The 17,839-nt window shown below is 37.3% G+C and overlaps 1 protein-coding gene across 3 annotated transcripts in view; it reads left to right on the forward strand.

Annotated features, from left to right (window-relative positions):
• Positions 1-247: 247 nt before the first annotated feature.
• The window catches only part of LOC101216952 (protein GIGANTEA), a 46,582-nt gene continuing 28,990 nt past the window's right edge, over positions 248-17,839 (forward strand). The window contains exons 1-5 of one of the 3 annotated variants that reach the window (XM_011660806.2): positions 248-436; positions 710-1,087; positions 12,222-12,293; positions 12,524-12,578; positions 12,667-12,809. In XM_011660806.2, coding sequence (XP_011659108.1) covers positions 1,001-1,087; positions 12,222-12,293; positions 12,524-12,578; positions 12,667-12,809 — 357 coding nt within the window. In that variant the 5' untranslated portion in view covers positions 248-436; positions 710-1,000. The other 2 variants (XM_031888722.1, XM_031888723.1) reach the window with 2 other exon arrangements.

Raw genomic sequence — 17,839 nt, forward strand, 5'->3', positions numbered from 1 at the left:
TCAAGGGCTTAAAAAGGAGAAGAACACTGGAGCCTCGCCACAGTGTAACATAGCTACGAGTGGAAATATCTGATCAAGTCATCACGGTCGGTTTGTCTTTGCCTTACAACTAATTATTTTTTACGCACTAAGCTTTCTTAATAATTAAAATATTCCCACAAACCGAGGGTACTTTTGTATTTTCATCTTCATTTTATGGTGATATACTAAATCTATGTATCAAAATATGAATGGAGAAGAAATAAATATCAATGCCACGTATGCAATAACGTTAAGCTCTCACAGCGCTTCTAAAGATCTTCCCTCTTTCTCTCTCTAAACTCACAGTCCTTCTAAAGATCCTCTCTCCTCTCTACCAAAAACATAATAATAATTCAGAGAGAGAGAGAGATACAATTTGTGATTTCATTTTTGGTGAAGCGAAATCGATTTCGAGGTACTTCTCTCTCGTTTTACAACTTCTACTTGTGTATTGGCGACAATTTATAATAGAAGTAGTGAAATTTGAATTGAAGCTTCTTGTTTTGATTTGTATTATTGCTTTTGCTACCTGTTGTTTCTGTTTTCAGTTGAGTTTTTTTTGTGTTTGTGATTTGGTCTGAGTTGTTTATCTTTGGTTTAAGAATTGTTCATAATTTCATTTTGTTGGTTATGGTTTATTGTTTGTTGGATTTACGTTTTCTTTTTTCTTTGTATTTATCTTGTACAGGTTTGGTTATGGCATTTGTAAATATGGGATTCTGAACTTGGGAACTTCGCAGAAACTGAAACTTGGAACATCAATAGGGGAACAAAGGGTCGAATTTTGGTGAACTTGGGGATACATCTCTTTGAGCGATTTTTCATTTTTGAGTTCCTGGCTTATCAAAATTGGTTATCGTTTTGGGATGTTGAATTACGACATTTGGATTCTTGATTGGTAGTATATGAAGATGGAGTTTGCCTGGTTGATCTGTTGGTAATTGAGGAGGTAGCTTTAAGTGAAATTTATAGAAAGTAAATGGCAACTTCGAGTGAGAGATGGATCGATAGACTTCAATTATCCTCTTTGTTTTGGCCTCCCCCAGATGATGATCAGCAAAGGAAGGTACAGAAGTTTTCATGTTTTACATATAAATCAATTTTTGGGATTGTACTTTTTTGCAAATTATGACATTGTTTTTCATATAGTCCAGGTTGATTAGTCTTTTTGTGTGTCAGCCTGAAGTTGTATTTATCATTCTTCTGAAAGCTGCTGAATCATAGCTCTTAAATAATGTTCTATTGGTTTCCTTGATTTTTTCTTCGTTGATAACTTTGTATGATGTGTTTTAGATTTTTAATCCTTTATCATGTGGAGAATTGCTTAAATTGCTCAAAGAATTAGAATATGCTTCAAATTTGCCAAAATGACAGTGCTCTATCTGCTTTTCTCATTGGAACGAATTCTCCATTACCTTCAGAGATTCTCCTCCCTTTTGTATATTTAGTTTAATTAATGAAATGTTGTACTTGTAGGCTATTTCCTTTAAAAAAAAAAAGAAAAAAGGAAAAAAGAAAAAAGAAAAAAGAAAAAAGAAGAAGATGTAGCAAGCAAGCAATTCATATAGTTTTAGTTAGCTACTATCAAAACTAAACACTATAAAGGATTATATACGTGTGAACTTATGCTGGAAAGTGTTTAATCTATGTATATCATACGTAATGGATGCATGAATAGATCTTAATTAGATATTCATACATATAGTGTTTTGAGGTCCCTAAGGACCCGTTTGGTAACGTTCTCGTTTCTTGTTTCTTATTCCTTGTTTTCTGTTCCTGGTTTCCTGTTCCTTCTTTTTCTAGAATAAGAAACAGAAATGTGTTTTATAACTGTTTCTTGTTTCTTGAAATATAGAAACAGAAACAGAAAATGTGTTTGATAACTGTTTTTTGTTTTCTGATTTTCTTTGAAGTTTATTTTTTATTTTATTCACATTTAATTCAATTAAACATCAAACAAAAATATATATCCTCCATTAAACATAAAAAAAAAAATTATCAAACCTAGATAGGAAGGTTTTCTTGTACTCTTATGGAGAACGAGATGAAGATTGAGATATGAAGAATAGAGCTGATGAGAGGAAGATGAAAACCCACGACGAAGAGGAGGACCGAAACTCACGACAAAGAGGGAGACAAAAACTCATGGCTAAAACACAGATCTGACAAAAACCTACAAATTCGGCGAAAACACGATTCACGCAAAGAGGAAGAGGAAAACCTAGATCCAGCGAAGAGTAAGGCGTCGTGTAGAGGAAGACAATGAGAGACGAAGAGGAAGACAACGAAGACAATGAGAGGAAGAGGAAGAGGATGATTATTTGGGAAAGACGATGGAGATAAGAGGAAGAAAAAGGAAACCACGTGGAGAGTGGTTATTTGGGGAAGAAGATGGAAATAAGAGGAAGAAAAAGGAAATCACAAGAGGAAAATGAAAAAGGAAAATAAAATAGAAAAAGAATTGAAAAGAAGGAAAAGGAAACCAGTAAAAAGAATTGATAAAAAAGAAAAGGAAATCAATAAAAAGAATTGAGAAAAAAGAAAAGGAAACCAATAGAAACAACTGAGAAAAGGAGAAAAGAAACCAATAGAAATAATTGAGAAATGGGAACAGGAGAAACTACTTTTTTTTGTTCTCCATAATTCCTTGTAAAATGAGAAACGTTTCTACTTTTGTTGAGAACGAGGGAACTTTACCAAACACCTCCATTTCTTAAAAAATGAAAACAGAAACAGGAAACAAAAAACAAAAACGTTAGCAAGTGGGCCCTAAATGTCGATATATGTATGTGCGTGATGTGCTCAATTTGGGGACTTAGCAAACAGAGTTTGCATTTTATGAAGAATTTCAGTACAAGGGACTTAATATTTTTGCTTAATTTTCATTTGTGACTGTCAGCCACATGCTTCTAACTACCTACTAACTTTGCTTGTAAAGGGTTCACCTAAAGAGTAGATTATTAAAGGGGCTGCCCTCTTACCATGTGCGTGTTTTAAATTAAAAAAATGGAAGCAAAAACTTTTTCATTGATGTAATGCCAAAAGATACAAGTAACCCCAAAGGGGAAAGAAATACATAACAAACATAGAAACAATAGAAAAGAAAATATAATGGAAATATAAAAGCGTTCCAATTAAGACAAATATCCTGAATTCATGTGTATCAGATAGAATAGACCACCTCAGGTGAAGATGATATTGAAAAATACTATATGAATGGCCTTAGTGGCCTTTAGGGCTTTCTTTTCTTATGTAAATTCTGGGTTGTGGTGATATCAAATGCAAAATAATCTAGACATCTTAGTTTAATAGTGTGGCATTGAACGTAAGGGATTTGACCTATAGCTTTTAAGTGTTATGCCAAGCCTTAGGAAAGTTGAACCTAATTATGTTCTTTAGAAGTTAAAAATTAAAAGTAGATTGAGAAAAGTTTTGCGTTTTTTTAAATGGATTTAACATGTTTTAGTACCAAATGGGAATAAATCTTGATCTATGAGGCCTCTTATCGTGCAAACTTCAAAAAAATGGATATAGTTAAAAACAGCTAGTGAGTGGGGCAAGGGAGACTTTGCATAATATGGAAAAGGAAGTTTATTGTCTTTTGTAGGGGAGGGAAAGGAGGTGAAGGCATTGTGGAATTTTGTGGTTGAACTGCTTGGTAGTAGAGGTTCCCTAACTCTTTAGTATTAGGCGGTTGTTGTGGTCTTTTCTTATTTTCTCTTGGTGCATTTAAAAAGTCGGAACCACTTTCTTGAGCCTTACTTTGTATCTATTATTTGAAACACGAGGAAATTTCTGCCTTGCAATTGCTTTTGGAGATTCTTGCTTCTTTGAAGGTTGGCTCTTGTAAAGATTCCAAACTTGGACTCTTGGTGCATAAGAATTGTTTTTGTTGAAGTCTTAGACTCGACATTTAGCTTAGGATCTCCTATGCAAAAAGACTTATATTGAGCTCTTTGAAAATCAAAGAGCTCCAAAAGTGATGTTGCCTAAGTAACTTCAAGGAGAAATCCTCCCAGAACTAAGATTGTGGGTCTTTTATTAGAATGAATAATATGCTTCATACAAGAGGAGAAGACTCTTGTTTATAGAGTTCTATTACAATTGGGGTAAAAAGGGAATTAACCTAGAATATTACCTAATTACCCAATTAACCCTTAGTCTTCTTACATAAAAAAGAGTTAATATTTTTGTTTGAATTATACCAAATGGAAGTCCTAACTTATGTTAGAAATAGTGGATTGGGTCATGTTGAGAGCACAAGGGCAGTTTATATTTACTTTGCCCTAATTTTTTATTATTTTAGTTAGGCTCATGTTGCCTATAAATATTTTCCCCTTTGTACCTTTATTATCATAAGAAAATAATAAGAGATATCAGCATCGTGGTTATTCTTCTTGTATTAGGGTTTTTGCGTAAATTTGTGTTCGTTCTATAGCTCTACTTTTAATATGGTATCAAAGCGGGATATCGAAGAGACCCTAGACAATCAAACACTTAATGGAACCCTAGTAGAAGGGACAACCATCGACATCAGTGCAGTCGTCACCGCCGCAGTTGGCATCTTCAGAACCCATCGGCCAGCCTTCCTGCCCAACCACAATCGTCTGGCAACCAGCAGCCTTCAGCTGCACAGGTCCCACACGCGCAGCCAATTTGGATTCCCTCATATGCGCGGCCTGGTCTTCATGCACTGCTGCCTGCGCCTACACCTTCACTGTATGCACCACCACACACACTGTCGCATATGTTACTGCACGTGCCATCTTCAGGACTTGCCCAGCCACCGACCTTGGTTCAGTCTTCTGCTGCAGGTGTGATTGCGCCGCCTCCTACTAGGTTAGTCGCAAACCCTAGTGGTTGCCCGGAGGTTGGAAATCCAGCCCAGTCGACCTTCCCAGCACAGTCTAAGTGCCCATGAGCAGGGTTCATCTCTCAGTATTGCTCAACATCAGCAGGACATGCTACACAACAAATTGTAGCGATTGAAGCAATGCTAGGGGCTTCGTTCAACAACCGTTTGACCTCATCGATGTACTCTGAAAATTTGATAATCTTGCTCCTTGCTTTGTCCTCTTTTTAGGTGTTAAATCTAGTGGCACAATCTATAGGATATTTTCCAGAGGAGAAATTGAATGGTCAAAACTATTCTTCGTAGTCCTAGTCTTTTAAAATGATCCTTGAAGGGTGCCACAAGTTTGGTTTCTTGACAGGGGAGATATCTCATCCTACATCGGGAGACCTTTAGGAACAATACTAGAAATGGGAGGACTCTCTTATTTGGTTCACATTGATCAACAATATGGATGCACATATTGGCAAGCTCTTACTGTATGCTGCAACCGCTAAAGACATTTGGGATACGACTTAACAATTGTATTCCAAGTGTTAGAATGCCTCTCATTTATACACTCTGCAAAAACAAGTTCATGACTGGAAACAGGGGACAATGGATGTGACATGCTTCTTTAACAGACTTTCTCTGATCTAGCAGGAAATGGACCTATGTAGAGAAATTGTCTGGAACTGTCCTAGCGATGGCATACAGTACTCTAGGATCGAAGAGGTTGACAGGATATATGTTTTTCTTGCCGGTCTCAACCCTAGGTTCAATATTGTTTGCGGACGTATACTGGGCTAGAGACCTATACCCTTCCTGCTGGAGGTTTGTTCTGAGGCTTACCTTGAATAGGATTGTACCAGTGCTATGAGTAGTCTAACAAACCAATTTCTGTTTGTAAACATTGCAAGAAACAGTGGCATACCAAGGAGCAATGTTGGGAACTACATGGTCGTCTCCTAGGAGGTAAGAAACGCCCTTCCAATGACAAATAGAACACGGGACGAGCTTATGTGAGTGACTCTGCTAGCCCTTCTCAGCTATCTGGGGATCCCAGTCCGACTACACTAGGAGCTATTCCCAGTCAAGTATACCTTAGTCCTTCAATCTTATTAGTGGTGATGAGAAGAATCCCTGAATTCTGGACTTTGGCGCCACTGATCATTTGATAGGATCCTCAAAACATTTTGTGTTCTATATTCCATGTGCTGGTAATGAGAAGATACGAATAGCAAATGTTTCCTTGGTTCCCATTGCCAGGATGGGGCTGATTTTTCCTTTTGAAGGATTGACTTTACATAATGTGTTGCATGTGCCTCAAATTTTCTATAATCTACTGTGTATAAGCAAGCTTACTCATGAATTAAAATGCAAAGTGATATTCTTACCTGATTCTGTTTCGTTTCAGGACTTGGGCTCGGGGAGGATGATTGGCACTGCCCAATACAGTAGGGGACTCTACCTGCTTGATGATGATGCTTTCTCTAGTAGCATTTTTAGGACTAGTCTTTTATCTTCGTATCTTTTTACTTTAGAAAAAGGCCGTATGTTGTGGCATTTCCGTTCAGGCCACCCCAACTTCAATATATGAAATACTTATTTCCCCATCTTTCTGCTAAAGTTGATATTTCTACCTTGTCTTGTGATGTGTACTCGGGCTAAACAGCATCAAGTCTCCTTTTCCTCACAACTATATAGCCAACCCAACCTTTCACTCTTATCCATAGTGATGTTGGGGGACAGTCCAAGGTCACTACCTCCTCTAGCAAACGGTGATTTATTATCTTCATTGATGACCACACCGCCTTACTTGGGTTTTCATTATGTTCGACAAATCCAAAGTCACCTGCACATTATGGAACTTCTATCACACCGTAGAAATGCAATTCAATACAAAGATTGCAATCCTACACAGTTATAATGGTTGCTAGTTTCAAAACCACACCCTTCATGAGTTTTGTCCTCTAAGGGAATTGCCCACTAGAGTTCCTGTGCTTACACTCCTCATCAAAATTGGGTTGTTGAGAGAAAGAACCGTCACCTTTTGGAAGTTGGCCGTTCACTTATGTTATCTACTTTCCTTCCTTCTTATCTATGAGGCAATGTTGTTCTCATTGCAGCTCATCTCATCAACCGAATGCCTTCTCGTATCCTACACCTCCAAACCCCCTTCGAATTTCTCAAAGAATTATATCCCTCCACTCGTCTCATTTCTGATGTCCCCCTTCAGGTGTTCGGATGCATAACCTATGTTCATAGCCATGGTCCTAACCAAATTGAATTCACCTCTCAGGCTCAATCTTGCGTGTTTGTTGGATACTTTTTGCACCATAGGCTATAAATGCTTTCGCCCATCCTCACGTAAATACTTTGTCTCCATGTCACCTTTCTTGAGGATTGTTCCTTATTTTTTGTTAGCCTACTTCAAGGGAAGAGTGTGTGCAGAGTCTAACTATGTGGTTCCTTAGAGTCTACTTATCCTACTCCGGTTACCTTGCCTGACCCAAATTCTAACACTACAGTCCTACCTATAGACCAAGTTCCCGAGAAAACCTACTATATGAGAAATCTCAGAAAGGAAGTTGGGTCTCCTGCTGTTCAGCCGACTCCGGTTCAGGATTCCAAACCTTTACGATATCAAGGTATGATTGATTCCATTGACTCACATATTAATAACAAAATGAGTGAGAATGACAAGTCCGAGATGAACTCCACTAACGCACCTACAGACAGTAAGATGGGTGAGAATGATAGGTTTGTAAATAATAGGTCTGAAGCAGCTGTCCCTGAAGATATGGTTGATAAGGGCGGTGTTGATGAGGTCATTATAGATAGAGAGGACATGGTTAATGAGAATGAGGTCGTCGCATAATCTACTGAAAACAAAACCAAGCAGGATCATTCAGAAAACATCAGTAAATATGATCCTTCTTTGAATCTTCCTATTGGGCTGAGGATAGGTATTGGGTCCTGTACAAAGCACTCCATTTCTAATTATGTTTTGTACGAGAACCTCTCACCCTAGTTCAAAGCCTTCGTTGCTAGCGTTAACTCTTCTACAATATCCACCTTGCCTTAGAGTGTCTTAAGTCAAAGATTGACGTCAAGGAAGAAATGAGAGTCCTGAAAAAAACAAGACTTGGGATCTCTGGACACTCTCCAAGGAACACAAGACTATGAGATGCAAATGAGTGTTTGCACTCAAGTATAGAGCAGATGGTACCCTTGACAAACATAAGGTTGGGTTAGTTGCAGAAGGGTTCACTCAAACTTATGGGGTTGACTATTTTGTGACATTTTCATCTGTTGCAAAATTGAACATTGTTAGAGTCTTGTTGTTAGTTTCTGTAAATAAAGTTTGGCCCATATATCAACTTGATGTTAAGAATGCATTCTTGAATGGAGATTAAGAAGAGGAAGTGTATATGAGTCCTCCTCCAAGATTTGAAGCTCAGTTTGATAATCAGGTTTGCAAGCTTTGAAAGTCTTTGTACGGGTTGAAACAATCACTGAGAGCTTGGTTTGATAGGTTTACCATTTTCGTCAAGTTCCAGGGATTTAATCAAGGGCACTTTGATCACACTTGGCTCACAAAAGTCTCCAAGACTGAGAAAATTGCAGTATTGATTGTCTATATTGATGACATTGTGCTATCTGAGGATGAAACAATTGAGAGCAGCCAACTAAAAAAGAAGATGAAGGATGGGTTTGAAATTAAAGAATTGGAGAATCTGAAGTACTTCCTTGGGATGGAGGTTGCTAGGTTCAGAGAGCGCATCTCCATATACACCCTTGATTTATTAGCTGAAACAAGTATGACGGGACGTCGTCTTGCTGATACATCCATTGAGTTCAATGCCAAACTAAAAAATTCAGGTGATAGGATTCCTATTGATAAAAAGAAATATCAATGCCTTGTGGGAAAGTTGATTTACTTGTCTCATACTAGGCCTGACATCTCCTATGCTGTGAGTACTGTCAGTCAGTTCATGCAAACTCCTTATGAAGACCACATGGAGGCAGTTAATAGATTTCCAAGGTTGAGGTTCAAGTAGACTAACAGAAGGTGTATTGAGGCCTATACTACTGACTCTGACTGAGTAAAGTTTATTGTTGATAGAAAATCCACCTTGGGACACTGCACCTTTGTGTGGGGCAATCTTGTTACTTGGAGAGGTCAGAAGCAAGGAGTTGTGGCTCTAAGCTTGAAGTCAAATACAGGGCTATGAGCTTGGGAATCTGGCTTCAGAAGGTGTTGTTTGATCTTCATCTTGACTATGTGGTACCTGTGAAACTATTATGCGATAACAAGACAGCTATTAGCATTGCCAATAACCGGATCCAACATGACAGACACTTTATCAAAGAGAGACTAGACAGTGGTAGCATCTGCATCCCTTACATACCTTCGAGCCAACCAAATTGCTTATATTCACAAAGGGGCTCAGAGAAAACTTTGGTTTATGTTTTAGCAAGTTCGGTCTTTGCAACATTTACATCCCAACTTGAGAGGGTGTGTTAGAAATAGTGGGCTTGGGTCATGTTGAAAGCCCAAGGGTAGTTGAGATTTACTTTTCCCTAATTTTTTATTATTTTAATTAGGCTCGTGTTGCCTATAAATATCTTTCCCTTTGTACCTTTGTTATCACAAGAAAATAATAAGAAATATTAGCATCGTGGTTTTTCTCTATTTACTAAGGTTTCCATGTAAATTTGTGTTTGTTCTACATCTCTACTTTCAATAACTCTTTTTTTTTTTTTAAGGAAACTAGAAATTTTGTTAAGATAATGAATGAACAGAACAATACAAACAACCTCAGGATCAACATACATATTTGGATACCTCAACTAGATTGACACCCCTTAGGACCCTCATCACTTTCAATATATAAGAACAAAATCAAAAATAAAATCAATGCAAAAGTTACAGCAAACTATCACGAGAACATTGATAAAGAAAAAAAGACCATAAGACCAATAAAGGAATATGCGTGACAACTTAAACTGGAAAAATAAAAGCATGCCAATTTAAAATAAGTCTTGAATGAAGACGTCTTCAAATGGCTTGGAAGAAGTGCATCAAGAAGAAACATTTAAACGATCTACTTCAAATCGATCCATCCATTCAATATTTTTGTCATGAAACACCCTTTGATTCATTTCAAACCATTTTTGCAAGCAACGCCTTGACAACATTAACCCATAGTATTCAAGGACCTTTTTTGAGAGCTGGACCAATGAGGATCTGCCTTACATTATTCAGAGAATCATTGCTAATGCCCCTAGCAACATCAAAGATAGAAAACATCTTCCACCAGCATCTAGCAGCATAAATGTCCACTGTATTGTAGTCCCTCCAGATTTGAACCATTGTTGCTTTCCCATATTTCTCTCGTGTGGGTGGATGAGTTTAAGCCTTGCTGTTTGTGGTAGCCTGCTTGTTATGGCTTTTGTGTTTTGGTCTCTGTTTCTATGGCTTGCCAAAGGGGAGTATTTTCTGGGGAGTTCTTTTGGAATCAGTTTCTATTTGTTTTGGAAGGTTTTTTCAAGTTTTTTTGGGTTCTTGTTGCCACTAACAAGAACAGTTTTGAGGCAACTGGCTACTTCTCCTTGGAACTTCTCTTTCTCCTCTCATATAGAAGATTTGGGTTTGCAAGTTATCATATTCGAATGGGCTCCTCTTGATAGAGTTGTCAAGTTTTGCTTTGTATTTAGCTTTCTTCAGTTTGTTTCGCCTTGAAAAGGTTTTATTATGTTACGTTTCTGTTTGACTTCGTTTGTTTAGGTTGTCTTCTTATTGTTGCCTAAGTTTTCACTTTAGTTTGTATTATCCCCTAATTCTTTTGCTCTTAGTACAATACTCCTGTACTTTTGAGATTAAGTCTCATATTTTGAGGCTTGTCACCATTCAAAAAAAAAAAAGAAAAAAAGAAAAAAAAGAAAAACAAATGTTGCAGGTCTTCACCAGCCGCTTCAAAGGGAACAAATGGATGTAGATAGGCAATGCGAGGGTAAGTTTCTTTGCGTTACCAAGGAAAGTTACCCTCGCATATTTGGGAATCGCTTTCTGGTCTGACGTATAGGTCTGTGACATCCCCCTTAATCTTCAACTCCTAAAGCCATTTTGAATTGCATTGCTACCCAATGGTTCTGTCACACCAAACTGAGTTCAAATTTCAACATGGAAATTGCATAAATGAGAAAGTAACTCAGAATGATCTTTCTTAAAATTAACCAAATCATGTGAGAGTGGTTATGAACAAAGGTAACAAAATATCAAAATCCAGTTTTGGCCACAACTGGACATTGACCCCAAATATTAGAATGAACGTGCGTAGGGGGAATTTGCCCGTTTATCAACTCTAGGATTGGAGTTAAGACAATGAAATTTGGCAAACTGACATGAGAGTCACAACTCAATGAAGCCAAGTTATGAAACTGTGAACCAGGCTTTCTTAAAACTGAGAGAGATGGATGACCAAGATGGCAATGGGCATAAAAAAGAGAAACAACTCTAAAACAAGCAACAATTGTTGATGTCGATACTTGGTGATAAAAAATGTAAAATCCTCGTAATTCATGTCCTTTCCCAATAATCTTCTTCGTTACGAGATCATGAAACAAGCAATTGCCAAGATAAAATGAGATGCAACAATTAAGGTCACGAGTGATTTGACTAATAGAAATCAAGTTAAATGACAATGGAGGTAAATATTCGCTTATTTACCACTAGGCCAACCCATGATGGTTCACATGTATCTTATTAAAAAAGTTAATTACGTAGCGAGATTATCATATTTGCAGCAGTAACTATCTCAAAGTGGACATGCATACATGTTGAATTGTAAATTTAACCTAATTTTTTGCCGATACAAGTTCAAAACCAAATAACAAGAACATAAAACACTTACACCTCTATACCATTTATTTTATTAACCAGAAACGAAAGTGTCATTGATAAATGAAAAGATAGAGCCGTTGATATAATATATTTCTTGGGTACTTTCTTGTATTGCACGAAATGTTCCTTGTAGCTTTGTATTTGTTTCTTGGCTGTTCTTTTGTTAAGTTCTTCTGGCTTGTTTAAATATTGTTATATTAAACTGGTTAACTTTGAACTATAGGATTTACTCACTTGGTTTGTTGTTTTAGCCGTTTTGTTGGTTTTGGCTTTGTGGTGCTGTCCAGCCTATATCTTGTAAACACAAGCTATTTTGGCTAATTACAAATCCAATAGAGAAGTTTCTTTGTTGTTTCACGTCAGCTGTTCTTGAATATTGTTAGGAATGGTTGATGCATGAGATAAGATGCATTTACTTGTTTCTTGCTTTCTTAGTGCACTTGCTCTTTCTATTTACAGGTTCAGTGTTCTGCATATGTTGAGTACTTGGGTCAGTTTACATCAGAACGATTCTCAGAGGACATTGCTGAGGTGTGCTATGTGTTTTTGAGCAGAAATTCTGTTTTTACCAGATTAGAACGGGATCTAACTCAAATTATTTCCATCATTTGATTCATTGAGGAGATTGTTCACTTCTATGATAACAAAGAAGATACTTGAGACCCTTGAGACAACTTTTGTTGTTTTTATTTTATTTTATTTTTAGTACAAGGTTTTAGTAGTAGATATATGCATACTACTGACTGTTATTTAATTAACAGCTGATTCGGATCCGTTTCCAATCGAAGGAAAAACGCCTGTTTGATGATGTTTTAGGTATCAACACTTTAATTCGTGACATCTTATTTTCTAAATGTGTAATTGTCTATTGATGAGTATTCTATTTCATATGTTCTTTTTCCAGCTTTGTTTGTTCTTCATCATCCCGAGAATGGGCATGCTATTATTCTTCCAATAATTTCTTGTATATTTGATGGCGCCCTGGAATATAACAGAAATGATCCTCCATTTGCCTCTTTTATATCCTTATTCTGCCCGGGCATTGAGGTACAGTTTCGCATTGTATGTATTTTGGACTTCTTTCCTATGTATAATTTTTGTGAGCAACTAAAGTTCTTTTCATAAATAAGATGAATTCATGACGTTGTTAGTTAGCTACGTGAAAAAAATCTTTATTGAGGAAAAACTGTGTTTTGTTACTATTGAAAATAGAGACGAAGAACAAACACAAATTTTACGTGGAAACCCTAATTTAGGGAGAAAACCATGGTGCAAATCTCTCCTATTATTTTCTATGTTAACAAATGATATAAGTTGGGAAATAAATAGACTACAATTAGAAATAAAAAAAGGAAAGAATATTAGGTCAAATCTTCCCTTGGGCAAAAAAAAAGGAAAGAATATTAGGTCAAAGCTTCCCTTGGGCTAAGCTCACAAAATCTAACTCTCCCCTCAAGTTAGGATGTAGATATCAATGAGCCCAATTTGCTAACACAAAAATCAAAGTTCTGTCTGAGAAGTCCTTTGGTGAGGACATCAGCAACCTGTTGACTCGAAGGAATGTATGAAATGCATACGCTACCATTGTCCATCCTTTCTTTGATGAAGTGTTGATCAATCTCAACATGTTTAGTTCTATCATGTTGAACTGGATTGTTGGCGATGCACATGGCTGCCTTGTTATCACATAATAATTTCATCGGTATCTCATAATTCTGATGAAGATCAGACAAAACTTTCTAAAGCCAAGTTTTCTCACATATCCCTGAATTCATAGCTTTATACTCGGCTTCAGCATTGCTTTTGGCCATGACCTTTTGCTTCTTACTCCTCTAAGTTACAAGATTGTCCTATACAAAGGTACAATAACCGGAGGTAGATTTCCTATCAACAACAGACCTTGCCCAATCTGAATTAGCATAAGCCTCAATAATTTTTCTGTTTGTCTTTCTAAACATCAATCCTTACCTGGAGTTTGTTTTAGGTATCTCAGGATTTTGTTTACCGTCTTCATGTGTTTCTTATGGGAGCCTGCATGAACTAGCTCGCAGCACTCACAACAAATGAAATATCTGGTCAAGTATGGGACAAGTAAATCAACTTACCTACTCTTTATCAACTGGAATTTTGTCACATGAATTTCCCAGTTCATAGTTGAATTCAATGGGAGTATCAGCAGGACGATAACCCCACATACTTGTCTTGGTCAATGAATCAAGGGAATACTTCCTCTGAGATACGAAGATACCTTCTTTAGATTTGGCTACCTCCATTCTAAGGAAATATTTCAGATTTTCCAAGTCTTTGATTTTAAACTCATCACCCATCCTTTTTTTCAGTTGGATGATTTCAGCATGGTCATCCCCAGATAGAATGATGTCATCAACATAAACAATCAATACTGCGATCTTCCCCTCCTTGGAGACCTTTGTAAACAAAGAAGGGTTAGAGTGTCCTTGATGACCGAACTGAGCTTTAAACCCTGGGGGCTCATGTAGACTTCCTCCTCTAGGTCCCTATTCAGGAACACATTCTTAACATTCAGCTGATAAAGATGCCAGTCTTTGTTCACAACAACATATAGTAGGACTAATTGTATTAAGTTTAGCAACTAAGGAAAAGGTTTTTGAATAATCAACATCGTAGGTTTGAGTATACCCAGCAACTAACCTCGCCTTGTGTCAGTCAAGGGTTCCATCTGCCTTGTATTTGAGAGTGAACACACAATTGCATCCCACGGTTTTATGTCTGAAGCAAAGGATGGAAAGTTTATGATAATTCTTCAAGATATGATTTTATTAATGAATGTGAGAGCCTTTTATAGGCTGAAAGCTTAACAAGAATCAGTTAGGAGTTATTTATTTTGTGAACAAACTTTGTAGCTATTTTTGAACTAACTCAAGATACAAGAATAATAAACCTAAACTAAAATAAAAAAGCTTAAGAAATAGTTAAAGAAACATCAAGAATCTAAGATGTTCTACATCAGACCCCTCCTTTAGCAAAAAACTCATCCTCGAGTGCAAGTTAGGGAGCCAAAGAAAAGGAATCAGGAGCATGGTAAGGAGAAAGGTCAGAAACATTGAATGATGAATTGATCCTCATGGTAGCTGGGAGATCTAATTGGTAAGCACTAGGGCCGAGTCTCTCCAAAATTTGAAACAGACCAATGCACTTGTTGGTCATTTTAGAATGATGACCAGCAGGAAGACGTGATTTGTGAAGATATACCATAACAAGGTCACTCACTTGATACTCCTTAAAACACTTGTGAGAATTGTGGCCATTTTATAAGAATCATTAGCGAGCTCTAGATGATTCTTTACTTCTTAGTACAACTTGGAAATATGGTCAGCCATGGCTTCAACCTCCATACCGACATCAACAACAACAACAGAAGGAAGATGAGCTAAATCAAAAGTAACCCGAGGGAGACTAGTATAGACAACCTCAAATGGAGACTTCCCTGCTGAGCGATTTGCCATGTGATTGAAGGTGAATTCAGCTTGAGGCAATGTTAGGACCCATTGTTTAGGCTTATCCCCGCTAAGACATCGAATGGGGTTGCCAAGAGTACGGTTAGTAACCTCTGTTTGGGCGTCAGCTTGGGGATGGCTGGCTGTACTAAACAGTAAATTGGTGTCAAATTTCTTCCATTAGGATCTCCAAAAGTGGCTCAAGAACTTGACATCACGATATGAGACTATTGTTATAGGAATTTCGTGTAATCTAACAATTTCTCGAAAAAACAGATTAGCAATATTCAAAGCATCAAAAGTCTTTTAGCAAGGGATAAAATGAGCCATTTTGCTAAAACGGTCTACTACCACAAAAATCGAATCGTGACCCCTCTGTGTTCTTGGTAAGCCTAACACAAAGTCCATAGCTAAATCTTCCCAAATAGTGGTGTTAGCCTAACACAAAGTCCATAACTACACGTCTACTCATCCAATCAAACTCAATGGTGTTAGCTCTACCGCTATGAACATAATTTGTGTCATACTGCCAAGGACGTCCTAAAAGAATATGGCAAGATCCATTCTAGAACATCGCATATGAGTTGGTCTTTATAGTGCTGTCCTATTGATAAAGACACAGTGCAAACCTCACTAACAGTAGCTTCTCCCCGCTTTTTTATCCAACTAACCTTATAGGGGTTTGGGTGGGGTTCAGTTTTTAAATTTAGGACGGTAACAAGCTTTTTAGATACTAAATTTTCACTGCTACCCCTATCAATAATAACTTGACACACTTTACTGTTAATTGTGCATCTGATTTTGAAAAGAGAGTTTCTTTGAGGTATGTAATCAACTATTGGAGTGAGAAGTATTCTTTGAACTACACAAGATAATTGATCTCCTTCATCTGAGGTTGAAACTTCATGGACATTGTCATCCGAATCATCATCTTCTTGCCCTTCTTCAATTGTCAAAGCTCTTCTTTGAGGGCACTCATTGGAGAGATGTCCTTGTTGCTCACACCTGAAACATTTACCCAAAGTAGGACGATTATAGATGTTTTCACCTTTCTTTTTTACTAGAGATTTCACCTGGTTTTGTGGTGTTACTTTTGGGTGGATGCCATCCTTCTTGATGGGCTATGAGAGTGTGGATGAGCTTCCTTGTTGAAAATTTCTAAATGAGTCAGTGAGATTAGTTCTTTGTTGTTGTTTATCCCAATTGTTCTTTCTTTGATAAGTCTTGGTTTTCTTGACCTCGTCACTCTCTTCAATCTTGGACGCCAAAGAAATAGCATCTGAAAGAAAAGTAAGTGGATGTAAGTTGACAATGTCTTTAATTTCATCACGCAAACCGTGAACAAATCTAGAAATTTGTTGGTGTTTAGTTTCAGGAAGATTGTTGTGAGCGCCTAGTCTATAGAACTCTTATGTGTAGTCCATGATATTTTGAGAGCCTTGGTGACATCGTTGATATTGCTTGTAGAGTAGTTGTTGGTAGTTGATCGGTAGAAATCGTTTTTTCATGAGGCTTAGCGTCTTTGGCCAACTTCTTATAGGTTGTTTACCAAATAGCCACTTGTTATTTTGTAGTTGATCCCACCAAGCACTAGTGATGTAATTCAAAGCTGGGATTAATTTCTCTCTTTTATTCAAGAATCTATTCTGTCATTCTCAATAGGAGAATGGTGATTTATAGCTAATCAGTTGTTGTAACTGATTAGCTTGGCAATAACAGCTGTTAGTTTGGCAATAACAGCTGCCAACAGCTTATTAACAGAAGGGAACAGTTATTAACAACAACAGTTGAAAACAGGAATAACAGCTACTAACAGACAAAAACAACTACTAACAAAGAATGGTTAAAGCAGAAATAACAGCCAATAGTAAGATTTACTGACTGTACTGTTTATAATTGCATCAACTAGCCTCACCTTGGGGCTTGAAGGCCACCAACTGAACTTTCTTGTCTTCTGGGGTATTAGCATAGTCAAAAAAAAATTTCTACATTCTTGATCCAATCAAGAAATTTTTCCACGTCCATTCGGCCAATAAAATTAGGAAGATCCACCTTCATTCTTATTTCTTGATCTTCTTGAACATATGGTCGAAAATCAAGTCCTCTTTGTGGATCTTGATGAACATTCAGCAAATTGTCTTCATCGGAAGAGTCGGAATCATCCATCAACTAGCATGGTAAGTTGTTCTCATAGAGTTGATTGTTGTGGAAGTGAATAGCTTGGTTTCTTGGATGTTCTTGATTTGCTGCAGCTTGGTTTCTTGGAGGTTGAATTGGTTCTTCGAAGGGTTGTACATGAATTCGAGTGATGAGGTTAGTCAAATCTACTATTGATTGTTGCACATCCGATTGTCCCTTTCAGATTTCTTCAATGGCTTGTTCCACCAATTGCAAACGTCGGTTTACGGAGGCTTTCACGTCCATGGTTGGGAATGGTGAAGATCCAAGTTTCTTTGGAAGGAAGTGAGCTAGGATCGAGCTCTCTGATGCCAATTGATGCAAAGCATGGAAAGTTTTATGATAATTCTTTAAGATATGATTTTATTAATGAGTGTGGGAGCCTTTTATAGGCTGAAAGCTTAACAAGAATCAATTATGAGT

This window comes from Cucumis sativus, chromosome 7 (assembly GCF_000004075.3).
Source record: "Cucumis sativus cultivar 9930 chromosome 7, Cucumber_9930_V3, whole genome shotgun sequence".
Taxonomy (NCBI): Eukaryota; Viridiplantae; Streptophyta; class Magnoliopsida; order Cucurbitales; family Cucurbitaceae; genus Cucumis; species Cucumis sativus.